Source organism: Carcharodon carcharias, chromosome 1, assembly GCF_017639515.1.
Source record: "Carcharodon carcharias isolate sCarCar2 chromosome 1, sCarCar2.pri, whole genome shotgun sequence".
Taxonomy (NCBI): Eukaryota; Metazoa; Chordata; class Chondrichthyes; order Lamniformes; family Lamnidae; genus Carcharodon; species Carcharodon carcharias.
This window is the reverse complement of record NC_054467.1, coordinates 235,518,217-235,534,714: the sequence shown is the minus strand read 5'-3', so window position 1 is coordinate 235,534,714 and position 16,498 is coordinate 235,518,217. Positions and strand designations below refer to the sequence as shown.

At 40.3% G+C, this 16,498-nt stretch overlaps 1 protein-coding gene across 2 annotated transcripts in view; it reads left to right on the top strand.

The window, feature by feature from the left end:
• The window catches only part of rnf103 (ring finger protein 103), a 106,159-nt gene extending 96,079 nt beyond the window's left edge, over nt 1-10,080 (top strand). For both annotated transcript variants that reach the window (XM_041184164.1, XM_041184155.1), the window contains 3 exons: nt 5,939-6,060; nt 6,969-7,083; nt 7,882-10,080. In XM_041184164.1, coding sequence (XP_041040098.1) covers nt 5,939-6,060; nt 6,969-7,083; nt 7,882-8,024 — 380 coding nt within the window. In that variant the 3' untranslated portion in view covers nt 8,025-10,080. The remainder of the gene's footprint in view (nt 1-5,938; nt 6,061-6,968; nt 7,084-7,881) is intronic.
• Nucleotides 10,081-16,498: the final 6,418 nt, after the last annotated feature.

The window sequence follows — 16,498 nt, the reverse complement described above, 5'->3', positions numbered from 1 at the left end:
CTGTATCATAGTGGGACTTGGGTCATTAGTGAATATCATAAAGGTTATATGAGCAATACCAGTTCAATTTCTTGTAATGGCTGGATTTTTAGTTGTTTGGTAGTACAGATCTTAAGTATTGCTGAAAAAAGAGACACGTCTAAGCTTTTCTTGCACTCATCAGGACACTCGCAAAAATACCAATAGAAGGGGAAAACAACAATTTATACTGTGTGTGAAGAGAGTACTGATTGGTTGGCAAGTGGTGTTGCCATCGAGAATGAACCGCTGATGGTGACTGACAGTTAACTGCCAAGCATTGTTTGAAATTTAAACCAGGCAGCTTGACCCTAATTGGTCAAGGCATTGCCCTGAGGAATGAGTCAGCGAATGGCTGTCACTTATTGACTTAGCTGAAACAGGTGCAATGTACATACATGTTCTTTCTGTCTGTAAAGAACAGGGCTCTGTATATTAATATATGTAGCTTCCAGTACACGCATGCGCCACATTGTGAATCCGACTATTAATCTTAAATCATTCGTCAGTGTAATTCTTAGCACATTGGACAACATTTGCTAAATAATTCTCAATCGCGGAATCACGTGTAATGTTGGATACTGTGTTTTGAGTTTTGCAAGCACGGGCTGGTTGGGCACAGTCTGTACCCTGCCCGTTGCGAACAGCAGCTGGGATATGCTGTTTGATACGATCCACCAGCCTTTGGGACATACAGCCTACATACCTAGCATCACACTAGCAATGAAATTCATATATCATATTACTCATTTGTGTGATAGGCAGAACATGAAGTTCTGTCGAAGGGTCATGAGGACTCGAAACGTCGACTCTTTTCTTCTCCGCCGATGCTGCCGGACCAGGTAATTCTGTTTTTGTTTTGGATTTCCAGCATCCGCAGTTTTTTTGTTTTTAGAACATTTTTTGGCTTGACGGCAGCATCCTGTTAGTGGTGATTACCACTTGTGTTGCTTCTGCATTGTAGCAGTATGAAACAGCTAGCTTCACCTGTTGCTCAAACTTTTGAGATACCATTCCCTTCCAGGGTAATCTGAGGTAGACTGAGCACTTTTTAGGGCCGAAAGTGATGGCCTTGGGGCTGTTCATGAGTTTGCATGATATACAGTGCAAAATGATTTGATCAGGGTTGCCATTACCCTGCAGGATGCTTTTGCTGTGTCCGATTTCAGCATCAAGCTTGCATGGTGTGCAAATGGCTTGGACCCTATTTACAATGTTGCCGATAAGACCAATCTTATAGCGTTTGGAACTGTAAGAATCCCAACGTATATATTGACCAGTGAAGTAAGCTTGCTGTAGACCATGCTAGAGAATCCCCTGGCAGATTTCTCAACTAGTACGTCAAAGAAAGGGAGTTATTTGACTGCTCTATTTTGTAGGTGAATTTGAGTACAGGATGGAACCCATTAAGACATGTAAGGAAATTGTTACAGCTGCAGATTTAATTATAGCAAATGTATCATCCACATATCGGAAATATGCGAAGGCTAGGAAGTTAGGTGTCATTCCATCGAAGACATGTTTCTCATGGAACCCAGCAAGGACGTTTGCGAGAGCTGGGCCTAGAGGGGATCCCATGGCAACACTCTTTATTTGGGCATACATGGTGTCATTAAAACTGAATTCAAGTGCAAGTTGCTGAGTTCATAAGTTCAATGGTGGTGGATCTAGATCGCCATGATATAGTGCTGCAGTGCTAAGATCTAAGACTTTCTTAAGTGGAACATTGGTGAATAAGCTAGCAATGTCAAATGAGCACATGGACGCAGTATTGTTATCTATATGTAAGTCCTGTATGGCCTTCGCAAATATGAAGGAGTCCTTCACCATGTATGTGGAAAACGTGGTCAAAACTAGTTGTAACAACTCACCCAAACATTTGGCCAATTCATGTTGCGCCAAACCGGTCATGAATAAAATGGGGCATAGAAGGACATCACTTCTGTTTGTCTTGGGCAGTGTAAGACGAAAAGCTTAGATTGGATTTTTATATAAATTAGATGAGCTGTTACTTTGTGATTTGCTGAAAGAAATCGAAGTCAAACGTGAACAAAAGAGCTCAACTCCAGAGGGAGGTGAGAGTGACATGAAGGCAGCATTTTACTGAGCGTGGCATAAAGAAGCCCTTGCAAAACTACAGTCAATGAGAATCAGCGGGAAAGTTCTTCCATGGTTGGAGTCATCCCTAACACAGGAAGATGGTTGTGGTTGTTGGAGGTCAATCATCTCAGTCCCAAGACATCACTGCAGGAGTTCCTCAGGGTCTCATCCTAGGCCCAACCATCCTTCAGCTCTTTATCAGACAGGAAATAGAGAGTAGGAATAAATGGGTCTTTTTCGGAGTGGCAGGCATGACTATTGGGGTACCACAGGGATCAGTGCTTGGGCCCCAGCTATTCACAATTCATACCAATGATTTGGATGAGGGAACCAAATGTGATATTTCCAAGTTTGCTGATAACATGAACCTTGGTGGGAATGTGAGCGATGAGGAAGGTGTTCAGAGGGTTCAAGGCGATTTAGACAAGTTGAATGAGTAGGAAAATACATGTCAGATGGTATAACTTGGAAAAGTGTGGTTATCCACTTCAGTAGGAGGAATAGAAGGCTTAAATGGTGATAGATTGAGAAATGTCGATGTACAAAGGGACCTGGGTATCATTGTGCACCAGTCATTGAAAGCAAGCATGCAGGTGCAGTCAAGAAGGCAGATGGTATGTTGGCCTTCATTGTGAGAGGACTTGTGTATAGGAGCATGGATGCCTTACTGCAGCTGTGCAGGGCCTTGGTGAGACCACACCTGGAGTATTGTGTGCCGTTTTGGTCTCCTTACCTAAGAAAGGAAATACTTGGCATAGAGGGATCACCAGACTGATTCCTGGGAGGGCAGGATTGTTGTATGAGGAAAAATTGGGTTGACTAGGCCTGTATTCAGTGGAGTTTAGAAGAAAGAGGAGATCTCATTGAAACATGTAAAATTCTGACAGGGTTGGACAGACTGGATGCAGAAATGATGTTTCCTCTGGATGAGGTGTCTAGAACAAGGGGTCACAGCCTCAGGATATGATGTAGTCAATTTAGGACTGAGATGAGGAGAAACTTCATCACTCAGAGGGTAGTGGACCTGTGGAATTCTCTACCACAGAGTGCTGTGGAGGCTTAACTCAGTGAATATATTTAAGAAGGAAATAGATTTCTGGACTCAAGTTGTCAAGGGGTATGGAGAGAGCATGGGAGCACAGCGTTGAGAAGAGGATCAGCCATGATCATGTTGAATGGCGAAGCAGTCTTGAAAGGCCGAATGAACTACTCCTGCTCCTATTTTGTATGTTTTTTCTATGACCTTCCTTCCATCTTAAGGTCAGAAGTGGGGATATTCACTGATGATTGCACATTGTTCAGCGCCATTCGCGACTCTTCAGTTAGTGAAGCAGTCCCGTGTCCAAATGCAGCAAGACTTGGACAATACCCAGGCATGGACTGATAAGCAGCAAGTAACATTCGTGCCAAACGTGCCAGGCAATGACCATCTCCAACAAGAGAGAATTTAACCATCTCCCCTTGATGTTCAATAGCATTATCTTCGTTGAAACCCCCACTATCAACATCTGGGGGCTACCATTGATCAGAAACTGAACTGGAACAGCAATATAAATACTGTGGCTACAAGAACAGGTCAGAGGCTAGGAATTCTGCAGCGAGTAACCCCCTCCTGACTGACCAAAGTTTGACAACCTCTACAAGTCACAAGTCAGGAGTGTGATGGAATACTCTCCACTTGAGCTCCAACATCTCAAGAAGCTTGACACCATCCAGGACAAAGCAGCCTACTTGATTGGCACCCCATCTACCATCTTAAACATTCATGCCCTCCAACACCATCGCAAAGTGGCAGCATTGTGTACTGTCAACAAGATGCAATGCAGCAACTCACCAAGGCTCCTTCGCCAATACGTTCTAAATGTGCAACCTCTATCACCTAGGGCAGCAGACACATGGGAACACCACCACCTGCAAGTTCCCCTCCAAGCCCCACACTTTCCTAACTTGGAACTATATTGCTGTTCGCTCACTGTCATTCAGTCAAAATCCTGGAAATCTCTCCCTAACAGCACTGTACCTACACCTCATGGACTGCAGCAGTTCAAGAAGGTGGCTCACCACCAGTATCTCAAGGACAGTTGGCGATGGGCAATAAATGCTGGCCTAGCTAAAGATGCCCACATCCTGTGAATTAATTTAAAAAGTCCAGGAATGCAGGGTTTAAATACATTTTTTAGTCTTAATGCTTTAACAATAGTATTTTCTATTTAATGGGATACTCAAGAATAACAAAATATTTTACAATTTTCTCCAAAATATTATTGCAGCTCATTTTATAAGAGAAAAAACTACTTCAGAATTTCAATGAATAAATCATAAAGCACTGAAAAACTGTAAGCAGAATCGTAACATAGTCTTAACTGTTTATAAACATAGAGCAAGTTGCTTTAGAATTGCTACTCACATCCAAGTACCACCCAAAATGGTTTCAAATTAGCCCCAAAATGAAAGCCTGGAATGTTTTGTAAGAAGTTGTTGATGGTATTTTAAAAAAAATATATAATTTCTCTTCCCCACTGAATATAATTTTAATTTTAAGCAATTCTGTCAGCCAAATTTTCCTAATTGCCCACATAGTGCTCCCTGGTGATCTAACTGACAGCAGCTTATATCTGATGTACGTTGTTTTGCTCTGGGGAGCATACTCTATGCTGTGGATTACAAATGGGTGTTACCTGGTTTCACAACAGATGAGCTATTCTTGTCCACTCATTGACAGAAGCATGACATTATATAGAAGTTGTAGCTAAAAAAAAGCAGTGAGAAGAGCATCAAAGATAATTAGTGTCTCTGTGAACTAGGCACTAGAGGGCTGATTCCCCTTTCAACTGGGGGAAGGAATGCCTCGGAACTGGAGATGTGCTGGGGTGAGGAGGCAGTGTCTTAGTGAAGGACAGAGTAACCATTCAAGTAGGTTTTAGAGAAGTAGTAACCTGGTCAGTTTATTGTGGTTAAACCCAAATATCACAGTTATTGCTTAAAATTTCTTCTTCAAAAAATATTTACCTAGAGCAAATGCTTTTTAATGTAAAAAAAGATCACATTTCCCAGAGGCGCATGCCTTTGGTATCCGGTAGAAATGCATGTAAGGGCCTGGAGCGCAGCATACAGAAGGTCTGTGCATCATTTCACATTTGCCACCTAGAGCTCTTAAGATTCAACGTGTAAATTGTATCCCATTTCTAACAAGGTATATAACTGTACACATCTGTATTTGGATGGCGACAAAATATATAAAAATGCAAAACTATTTTTGAGGTATAAGATGACCCATGTAACATTTGGAAAAGAGCATCTTCATTTTTTTTCCCCCAGATATGAGTCTATTCACAGTTATCTATATAGAACACAACATATTTAACAATTGGTGACAAAGGTACAAGGTACAACAGAGCTTTACTTTCTGCCTCTCTTCCTTCAGTTTTGTCTTACAAGCCCAGCTTTCTTGCACCACCCCTACCCAACCTCCAGCTCCTCATTCTCCTAATATGAGAGGCACAACTCCATTTTCCACATAACTGCCCTTCAGGATCATTACAAGTTCCTTTACTGAAATGAACTGAGCCAAATTTCTCCAAACACAGTTTTGACTCCTTTGCTGTTAAATTTATTTTATGAGCTACTACGTTTGGGCCCAATGTTCATTTAAATCATTTATATGTAGATTGGACTACAGTGATTGCTATTGTTGGAGATTTTGTGCTCAAAATATTGGAGCCCTGCAACTTTTTGAAGTCATCATGAAATGATCATAAAATTATAGTAGGTTGCTCCTGCCTTCAGTTTTCAATTCTTTATCCCGCCCTTCTCTTCACAGCCATAGCAAGAGTCACTGGTTCCTTAGAGAAGAGCACAGAGGTGATGAAAGCCATGCAGAATTTAGTAAAAATCCCTGAAATTCAAGCCACCATGAGAGATCTGTCCAAAGAAATGATGAAGGTGAGACAGAAACCAGGCTCCAGCCTTTAGAGTTACAGTGCTGTACAATTGTGTATATCGGATATGCTGCCTGATTCTTGTCATAAAAATACTGACCCGTTCCTTTTAGAAGGAATATGTATTAGGACTAATCCTGATTATCAGACTTGTGTGACTCCACTAGGAATCAGAAGATAATGATCATCAGTATCTTCCAGAGAACTGTGGGAGATGAGGCCTATTCTACTGCCTCATGCTGAAATCAAACCTGTGACCTAACGGTCTGCATAATCTCTTGCTGCACTGGATTGCTTCAGTATCTTCTTGCTAGTGTTTTCCCCTCCTAAAGGATTATTCGACCATTGAGGGAGTGATCTTGTGTCTCTTACAGTGACACCCTCAGCAGGGGTTTAGCAACCCCAATATAGAGGATGCAGCATCATTATCAGTGGGTGCAATATACTAGATTGGAGCAGGTATACATAAATTGCTAAGGCTGTATATAGTGTCTTGTTGCTCTCCTGAGATTAACCAATTCAACAAAGAATGCAGATTAAAGCTGGTTTATTTGGCACAGCTGCTCAGTGGATCAATTTACTGAATTAAACAAAAAGTGAAGAACTACTAGAAATCTTAATCGGTATGTAAATGCTTTAAAGACTGAGCAGATCAGTCAGCATCTTTGGAGAGAAAAGATTAAATATTTCAGTTGTTGATGATTTATAAGAACTGAAAGCAATTAATGGGTTTCTTGCACCTTTATCAGTCTCGTGCTTATTGCTATTTCAGATTATTTCATAGATTAGTTAAATAACTTGTATTTCTTTCTCATTCTGTGAATATGTGACAAGGCAATGATGTTAGTAGTATTGTACATAATGGGGTAAATAAAATACTTTTCCATAATGTACACTGTTTTATATTGTCAGGCAGGGATTATTGAGGAGATGCTAGAGGATACTTTTGAAAGTATGGAAGATGAGGAAGAAATGGAAGAAGCAGCAGAGATGGAAATCGATAAGATACTTTTTGAGGTTACTGCAGGTAAACTAAAGCCACTGCGTATGTTTAAAATCTTTAGTAACACAGAATCTCTTCAATTTTTAAAAAAATGTCATTCCCAGAAATGAGTTATTTCCGCTAGTAAATTTTTGGGATGTGAATTGGAAAAGGGAACAAGTTTCCACAGTCTGCATCCCTTTGTTATTAACAGTATTTATAATAGAAATTGCCATTTAATGGGCGGAGGCAATTTGACAGGTCAAGTTAGTATGGAGGGAGAGAACCTTCAAGTAGGATATCCCTGTCTGTCGTATAGTTAATATATTAAGGATCAAAGTTTAAAAAATCTGACTATGTATTTCCTGTGGAGCTGCCTGGTTGTGACCCAACATTTTACATCTGATTGTCATTGGTTGTTGAGATGCCATCAGTGAGAAGTCCATATGTAATTGGGATTTGGATATAAATTTTATGGAATTTATTAGTATCCCTGAGAGCTCGCGTTCAGCATTTAGGACAGAGCAGGATGCTGACCCTGGGAATGACTGCTGATATGTCAGTTGAGTAACTCTTGACAATGCTGAATTGTTGGGTCCCTGGGATTACAGAAGTGCATTCTGTCCGCCATTGGAAAGAGGGATGAGCTTGCCTGCTCTCTTTCTATTTCTTAATACACAATAGTGATTAGCTAGTACATGCTTTTTGACATAAAAACAGAAAATGTTGGAAATGCTTATTGGCTCAAGCAGCATCTGTGGAAAGGGAGAGTTAATGTTTTGGTCAATGACCTTTCATCAGAACTCGAACTATTGACATCTTTTGCTACATTTATTTTTGCAGGTGCTCTTGGGAAAGCTCCCAGCAAAGTCACAGATGCTCTTCCAGAGCCAGAGGTTGAAGGGGCTGCAGCTGCATCTGATGAGGGTGAGGCAGAGGAAGATATTGAAGAGATGCAGTCACGGCTGGCTGCCCTTCGAAGTTGATCTGTGTAAATAACTCGGCTGTACAGTTCCCACTTCACAATTTTACTCCATAGCGACATCATTCTGTTGCATTCAATAGATTACCCCTCCTTTCTGTTCAATGTAATTTTGTTTTTCCAAATACCAAAGTAAATATTTCCTATCTTTATGAAAGGTAGATGTGGTTAAATTTGTACAGATGGAGAAAGTTTCCCAAGAAAAACAAAAATTGCACTTGTGAACATTATTCCTCTCTTTACGTTAAATCAGCTATGTCTAGCCAACATACCAGTTTATCATTCAGCATAATAATTTCAGCACTTTAATGTTAATTTCTTATGGTGTAAAGAGTACTTTCCGGGCATATAATGGCGTTTGGGGTCCCTGTTCCTGTACTTTAATCTTTGTCAAGAGCATATGATTGTGGCATGTTTATATCTTATCATTAGCAAACCAGCCTATACTTTCAAGCTTTTTTACATGAATAACATATGTAAAGACATTTTTTCTGTGGCCTTATTTAATTACAACAGTCCATCAACATTCTTTTTTTTAAAAATCTCACCATTATTAATGGCTGCTTGTAGGAAATATTCAAAATGCAACTTGGGCATAATTATATTTTTGAGTTACAAAAAAGTTCGACATCTGATGTAGTCATCTGTACAGGGCTTATGTTTTACTTTAAATCAAGTCTCTTTATAAACTGTGGGCAGCTAATGTTCATTATTGCTATCCTTTGCTTTAATGGCACTGTGGAGGTGTCATGAGTGTTAATTCACACGGGGTTTAGGGATTATTTTGAGTTATTTGCCTTAGTCTTTGATCACTGCAATTTCTTTAAAGCTGTTGTCAAACAGCCCCAAGTAATTCTGGAAAAACAAAATACTGTAGATAATGGAATGAATGATAAACAGAAAATGCTGGAAATACTCAGCAGGTCTGGCAGCAACCCTGGGGAGAAAAACAGAGGTAATGTTTCGGGTTCATTACCTTTCATCAGAACAGGCTTTGTGTTGGGTTTTAAATAGGAGATAGGCCATTACTGATGTAACACTAATCTCATTGGTGAGTAAGTCCTTTACAAATGGTATTATATATTTTTAGTCATTTAGCATTTTCAAATGTTTTTTCCCTCCCCAGAAGTTGTGGACAATGTATGCGCTTTTTTTTTGTTGTGTGCAGTTGATTTGTTTAAGTGTGCGAGTCCTTTGTTGTTTTTTGCACATCTGGGAGGGAACATTGGTTACAGAATCTTTGTAGGTAACTTGTAGGGAACTGAGTTCCCTATCATAAGATACTGATATACAAGTGCAACTGTGGGTTTGTTCAGCTTGAGGAATGAAAGCAAATGGAGCTTTTCATGACCTCTGGAAATCTCATTTTACAACCAATTAAGTACTTTTTGATGAATAATCATAATATTGGAATAGTTATAGAGTCACTCTTTTTACCCTGTGGAGCACCGTTTTTTTAGAACCATTTATTAACTGGCTGATTTGCTTTGATATGTATTTATGAATGGATTGTGGTTTTTGGATTTGGTTTAGCAGATTGTAGAGACATTTCTCATTGGCATGGATTCTCAAAATTGAACAGGAATTTTGGCTTGAGCTCTATTTTGGATCATTTGCTGTATTTTAATTTAATTTCATTAGTGGTTAATATCTAATTTACTGGGGGCTGCATAATTACATAGAAGCATCAGTTGAACTGTATCATCTGTTTTTGACAGAATGAGTCAGATGCCTCTTTCTTCATGTTGAAGTAAAACTGAAGCAGGATTGACTGCAGTGACACACTTTTGGCGGGCATTCCAAATTACGTTAGAAGTGTGAATTCATTACACAGGTTATATTGCAGTTTAGCACTGTCACTAATTTTATCCTAATTATGCAGTATCTTGATCCAAATAAACATTTAGAGATGGAGGCAAAGGAAATGAGGAATGATCCAGCTCATATCTGCCCAAATGGTTGTGTGACTCATTGGAATCATATAGCTTATTGACATTTTCTGTGATGTAAAAGATTCATAACCTCTGAAGCAACTTAATAAAGGATTTGGTTTATACATATTTTAAGATTGTGGAATGTTGTAATGCTTTTTGTGAAACCAGTAACATTGTTTTTGACAACTTTTGTAAAGATTCTGCACTGATGAACAAGACGGAATGTGAATACATGAATGAACATTTGACTTATCCAGAATATTACTCCAGTTCCAAGATCTATGCAAAGATAGAGGGAGAATCACTGCAAGAATCTTTCCTCTGAAGAAAACAAAATCCTACATGGCCACCCAATTTGTTCATTGTTTTCATCCCTGATTTGCTGGAGGACAGCACAAGGGACATGAGGTATTTTGGAAGTAATTGTGCCATTTTTTTTATCCCAGCTTATATTGTGATGTTGGCAGACCCACCTAGGGGATTTAAAATGCCATCTTCACCATCCTGAGCAATGGGCTAACCTGTGGGATGATTATAGGTGTTTCAAGTTGCAACATCGTGGTTATGTGAAAGTGAAAGGTACAAGAAGCTCCTGTTTCCCAGTGTTGACTTATCTGTACTTGGGTCCTGATAGATACCAGCTTGAACTTCGGGATTCAGGTTCAAAAGGTGCTTTGGTTTTCACTGTCAACAAATGTAGATAAAGATTTCAATAACAATAAAAGAAAATACTAGTTATCTAATAAATACATCTAGTGCATATGAATGTCAAGGAAGTATTAGGGTCTTTGAAAGCCATTGGCGACACTTCCCCAGGGCCAGAATTTTCTGCCTGTTGGGCGGGCGGGGAGCTGATCCCCGCCAGCAAAGCAGGCCGTGCCGCCATTTTCCGTGGGCGGGCCAATTAAGGCCTGTCCGGCGGGAAGCGCTGTGCACTTCCTGTGCGGGTGGGAGGGATTCCCTAAAAGCGAGAGTGCGCTCTTGTGCATGCGCACGAAAGAGCGCACATCTCCCTGAGGCTAAGTGCAGCCTCAGGGAGATCGCTTCCACTTTGAAAAATATTAAAAATAGAAAAAAAAATTCCCTAACATGTCCCCCACATGAGATGGGACATGTTCATAATTTACAGAATAACTTTATTAAAATTTTTAACACCCTGCATGAAACCTCATCCGACTTGTGGATGAGGTTTCATGTTTCCTCTATTTGCCGCCGGGGCTCCTGGCCTGCCTGCCAACCTTAAGGTTGGATGGGCAGGTCCTTTAATTGTTTAAATGATACTGTCAATCGCCTCAATTGGCCATTGACAGGTCGGCGGGCCCACAGCATAATCAGCTGCGGGCCCGCCTTCCTGAAAATTTAAATGGGGCCGGGTGACGTCAGGGGTTCCACCCGTCGTCATCCCGCGTCATTTTATGCATTGGCAAGCGGGCCCTGCCACCTGCTCGCTGATGGCAAAATTCTGCCCCAGGAGCATGGATTGATATTCCAGGAAATTAAAGATTTTAAAACAGGAGTACTTACTGATGGGAAAGTATTTTTACAAGAATATTGAAAGCATTTAAATGCTGAGCACCCCCAAGGCTGTATTACTTACATACAAAGGGAATTAAGGAAGTGGCAAATGTTTTTACAGGAAATCATTAAAAGTGGAAGTTATGAGGAATAAAAAAAAGCAACATTAACACTGGTTATTAGAAGGGAGGAGAAACTTCTGGAAATTGTAGGCCAATAAGACAGAGGTTACAAACTATCTGCATGTGCATTGTGAAAGGCCTAGGAATATGAAATTATTAGGGCAATGGAAAGATCATGCTTTCAGGAGGTATCTAAGCTTGTAGAGAATGCAGTGGACTCCATTTATCAAAAGTCTTTTACCACATAGATGCAGGTTTATTAAATGAACACAATCTCAGAATAAATGAGCATTTACTGAAGTGGATTTGCTAACTGGCTGCATCAAAGGAAACTGAGAATTGCAGAGTGGCAAGAAGGTACTAGTAGACTAGGCTAAGGACTGGTTTGTTATTCATGTACAATCAGTGAAATGGAAGTACAAAGATAGGAAAAAATAGCTGTTGGTTTTAAGCTACAGAGAGAAAATATGGTTGTGAATGAACTAATAGAGTGCAGGAAAAGAAATTTTAGATTTATGCAGCTCTGTTCATCTTTTTTGAAGTATCTTAAAGTCACAGTAATTCACTTCCTCTGAACCATAGTCTGATGGAATATGGGGAAGAGTAGTAGTGAGAAAAATGACCAGATCACTTAACTTCTGCCTTCATGGAGGAAGACACTTTTTTTATTCGATCATGGGATGTGGGCTAGGCCAGCATTTATTGCCCATCCCTGATTGCCCTTGTTCAGAGGGCATTTGGAGTCAACCACATTGCTGTGGGTCTGATGTTGCATGTAGGCCAGACCAGGTAAGGACAGTAGAAGCTCTTCCTGCATTAGTGAGCTAGGTGGTCTTTTAAATTCATCAGCAATGGTTTCAGGGTCATGGTCATAATCAGACTTTTAATTACAGAATTTTTTTTATTGAATTCAAACTTAATCATCTGCGGTGGTGGAATTTGAACCTAGGTCCCTAGAGCATTACCTTGGGTTGCTGCAATACTGGTGGCAATAACACTTGGCCACTACCTCCCCTTAATAACTTTCCAGAAATGCTAGGGAACCAAGGGTGTAGTGAGAAGGGGGAATAGAAGGAAGTTACTATTACTAAAAAAAAAACATGCTGGAGAAATTAATGGAACTGAAAGCCAATAAATTCCCAGGGCCTGACAATCTACTTTCCAGGGTATTAAAGGGCATTGGTTGTCTGTAGATTTTGGAACAGTCCCAGCAGATTGGAAGGTGGCAAATGTTACTCCATTATTTAAAAAATGAGGGAGTGAGAAAACGGCATTACAGACTGGTTAGCCTCACATCAGTAGTAGGGTAAATGCTAGAGTCTATTATAAAAGATGTGAAAACAGGACACTTAGAAAATATCAACGGGATTAGACAAAGTCAACATGGATTTATGAAAGGGAAATCATGTTTGACAAATCTTCTGGAGTTTATTGAGGACGTAACTAGCAGAATAGATAAGGGAGAACCAGTAGATAAGGTGTATTTGGATTTTCAGAAAGCTTTTGATAAAGTCCCATGTAAGAGGTTAGTGTGTAAAATTAAAGCACATGGGATGGGGGTAATATATTGGCATGGATTGAAAATTGGTTAGCAGATAGGAAACCAGGAGTAGGAATAAATGGAGGTTTTTTTTGGAGTGGCAGGTGGTGACCGGTAGGTACCACAGAGATCAGTGCTTGGGCACTAGCTATTCACAATATATAACAATGGGTTGGATGAGGGAAACAAGTGTAATATTTCCAAGTTTGCTGATGACATGAAACTTGGTGGGAATGAGAGTGGTGAGGAGGATGTTAAGCAGCTTCAAGGCGATTTAGACAAGTTGGGTGAGTGAGCAAATACATGGCAGGTGCAGTGTAACGTGGATAAGTGTGAAGTTATCCACTTGGTAGGAAAAACAGAATGGCAGAGTATTATTTAAATGGTGATATACTGGGAAATGTTGATGTCAAAGGGACCTGGGTACCCTTGTACACCAATCACTGAAAGCAAGCATGTAGGTGCGCCAAGCAGTTAAGGCAAATGGCATGTTAGCCTTCATTGCAAGAGGACTTGAGTACAGGAGCAAGGACGTCTTACTGCAGCTGTACAGGGCCTTGATGAGATCACAGCTGGAGTATTGGTTCTAAGAAAGGATCTAAATGCCACAGACGGAGTGCAGCTAAGGTTGACCAGACTGATTCCTGGGATGGCAGGATTGTATGAGGAAAGATTGAGTCAACTAATCCTGTATTCACTGGAGTTTAGAAGAATGAGAGGGGAATCTCATTGAAACATATAAAATTCTGACAGGGCTGGACAGACTGGCTGCAGGGATGATATTTCATCTGGCTGGGGTGTCTAGGACAAGGGGTCACAATCTCAGGATACTGAGTTGGCTATTTAGGACTGAGACAAGGAGAAACTGAGGTTAGTGAACCTGTGGAATTCTCTACCACAGAAGGCTGTGGAGGACAAGTCATTGAATATATTTAAGAAGGAAATAAATTTCTTGACTCTAAAGGCATCAAGGGTTATGGGGAGTGAGCAGGAATATAGTGTTGAGATAGAGGATCAGCCATGATCATATTGAATGGTGAAGCAGTCTCGAAGGGTCCAATGACCTTCTACTCCTATTTTCTATGTTTCTATCAACTTGTTCGTGATATTGGTTAAGTAACAAATGGTGCCAGGACACTGCTCTTTTTATCAATAGCACTGTGGAATTTGTTTTTACATCTATTTGAGAGAGCAGACCAGGCTTCATTTAAATATCAAAAACAGCACCTCAGATAATGCAATTCTTAATTTCAAGGTTCTGCCCCTTGTTTTGAGCTGCTGCAAATGGAAGTTTCTACCTCCCCCATTACATTATTTAAACACAATTAGATCACCCCATAATTTATAATCAAGGAAATTCCAGTTCAATGCATGTAACCTGTCCTCTTAATTTAAAACTTTTATCTTGCACACCTTCCTTTGGTGTGATGCCCGAACTTAACACAGTATGTTGAGGGAGATGTGTATGTTTTTAAAACCTAGCACCAGCAAGCTGTACATTTCTGTGAACACATGTCAGTGCAAACTCGATGGGCCAAAGGGCCACTTCTGCATTGTGATTCTGATTCTGAAAACCAATGGTTTTTTTTTATTCGTTCATGGAATGTGGATGTTGCTGGCTAGGCCAGCTTTTATTGCCCATCCCTAATTGCCCTTGTTCAAAGGGGAGGCAGAGTTTACAAGGAGACGAGAGCTTACAAGGAGGCAGAGCTCTAACCTGTCACTGAGCACTTTATGGTGAAAGGTCAAATGCAGTCACTATGAAATCTGTGCCGTAAAACAAGGACATTGCTGATGTAATAGCTCCACTGAGATAACAAGGACATTGCTGACAAGACGTTCAAAATTTTGATTTGAAAATTGTCATTTCTATGAAGTGTGTAAAAGGCTTGTGCTTAACCCTTAGAAACAATGAACTGATAACAAGCAGAGGCACCTTGAGGATGGTCATCACAATAACAGACACCACACAAAAACTGAAAATGCTGGAAAAACTCAGCAGATCTAGCAGCATCTGTGGAGAGAGAAACAGAGTTAATGTTTCGAGTCTGTATGACCCTTCTTCAAATGTCATACGGACTCAAAACGTTAACTCCGTTTCTCTCTCCATGGATGCTGTTGGACCTGCTGAGTTTTTCCAACATTTTCTGTTTTTGTTTCAGATTTCCAGCATCCACAGTTTTTTGCTTTTATTTTATAACAGATGCCACACGACTGACATAGCAAAAGGGAGGGATTAATGGGTTTGAGGAGCTAGAAATGTCAACAGCATAATCATTAACAACTACTTTCTGAAAAAAATGGGAGCAGTGGTTAAGGTCAGAAATTGTTGAGTTCAATGTTGAATACAGAAAGTTGTAAAGTGCCAGATCCAAAGATGAGGTTCTGTCACTTTTGACAGCCTCCCACCTAAGGAGACTTTCCCTGTTGTTCTTTCCTCCTGTCTTTCCCTGCCTCTGTACTTAAAAACAGATGGAAGTTATCCAGCTCTGATGAAAGGTTACTGAGGAATTGTTTTTCTCACAAATTACAGCGTTTTCATTAACTGGCAACTAATCATGAAATTGAATGACTTAACTAGCAACTAATAATGAAATTGAATGACTAACAGTATCTACTTCTGTTTTGGGGTTAAACTAATTGGCAATAATTATCAGCTTGTCACTTTCCAATTTAATGCCAGGGTGGCATCAAGTGTCTTATGAATTGGATACCATTTGAACAAAAACTATCTGTTGTGTGGGCCAACATGATCTCCCTCTATCATCAAGAGAAGTTTAAATGAAGGCCAACATACCATTTGCCGCCTTAACTGCTTACTGCACCAACATGCTTGCTTTCAGTGATTGGTGTACAGATCCCTTTGACATCAAAGGCATGCACATTTTTTTAAGATAAAAGCAAAATACCACGGATGCTGGAAATCTGAAGTATAAACAGAAAATGCTGGAAAAACTCAGGTCTGACAACATCTGTGGAGAGAGAAACAAGAGTTAACATTTCGAGTCCATATGACTCTTCAGAGCCAAAAGTTTTCTCAGCTTTTTATGGTTTTATTATGCACATTTCCTTTCCCAATCACCTCATACAAGGTCCACGATAAACATTCAGCATGGAACATGCCTGGCATGCAAATGTCCACAACATGCATCTGCAACATAGAGGGGGTGGGGGGGGGGGGGGCAGAAAAAGTCCAACTTTTTTCCCAGAAGGGCAACAAGAAATTATATGCTGAGCCAAAGGAGGAGATGCTTGAAAGGCTGAACATAAGCTTGGTGAAAATTGGTTTTCAGAAAGGGTCTTACATGAAGGGGAGAACAGGTATAGGAAGGAAATGCCAGAGCATAGAGCCAAGACTCCTGAAGAT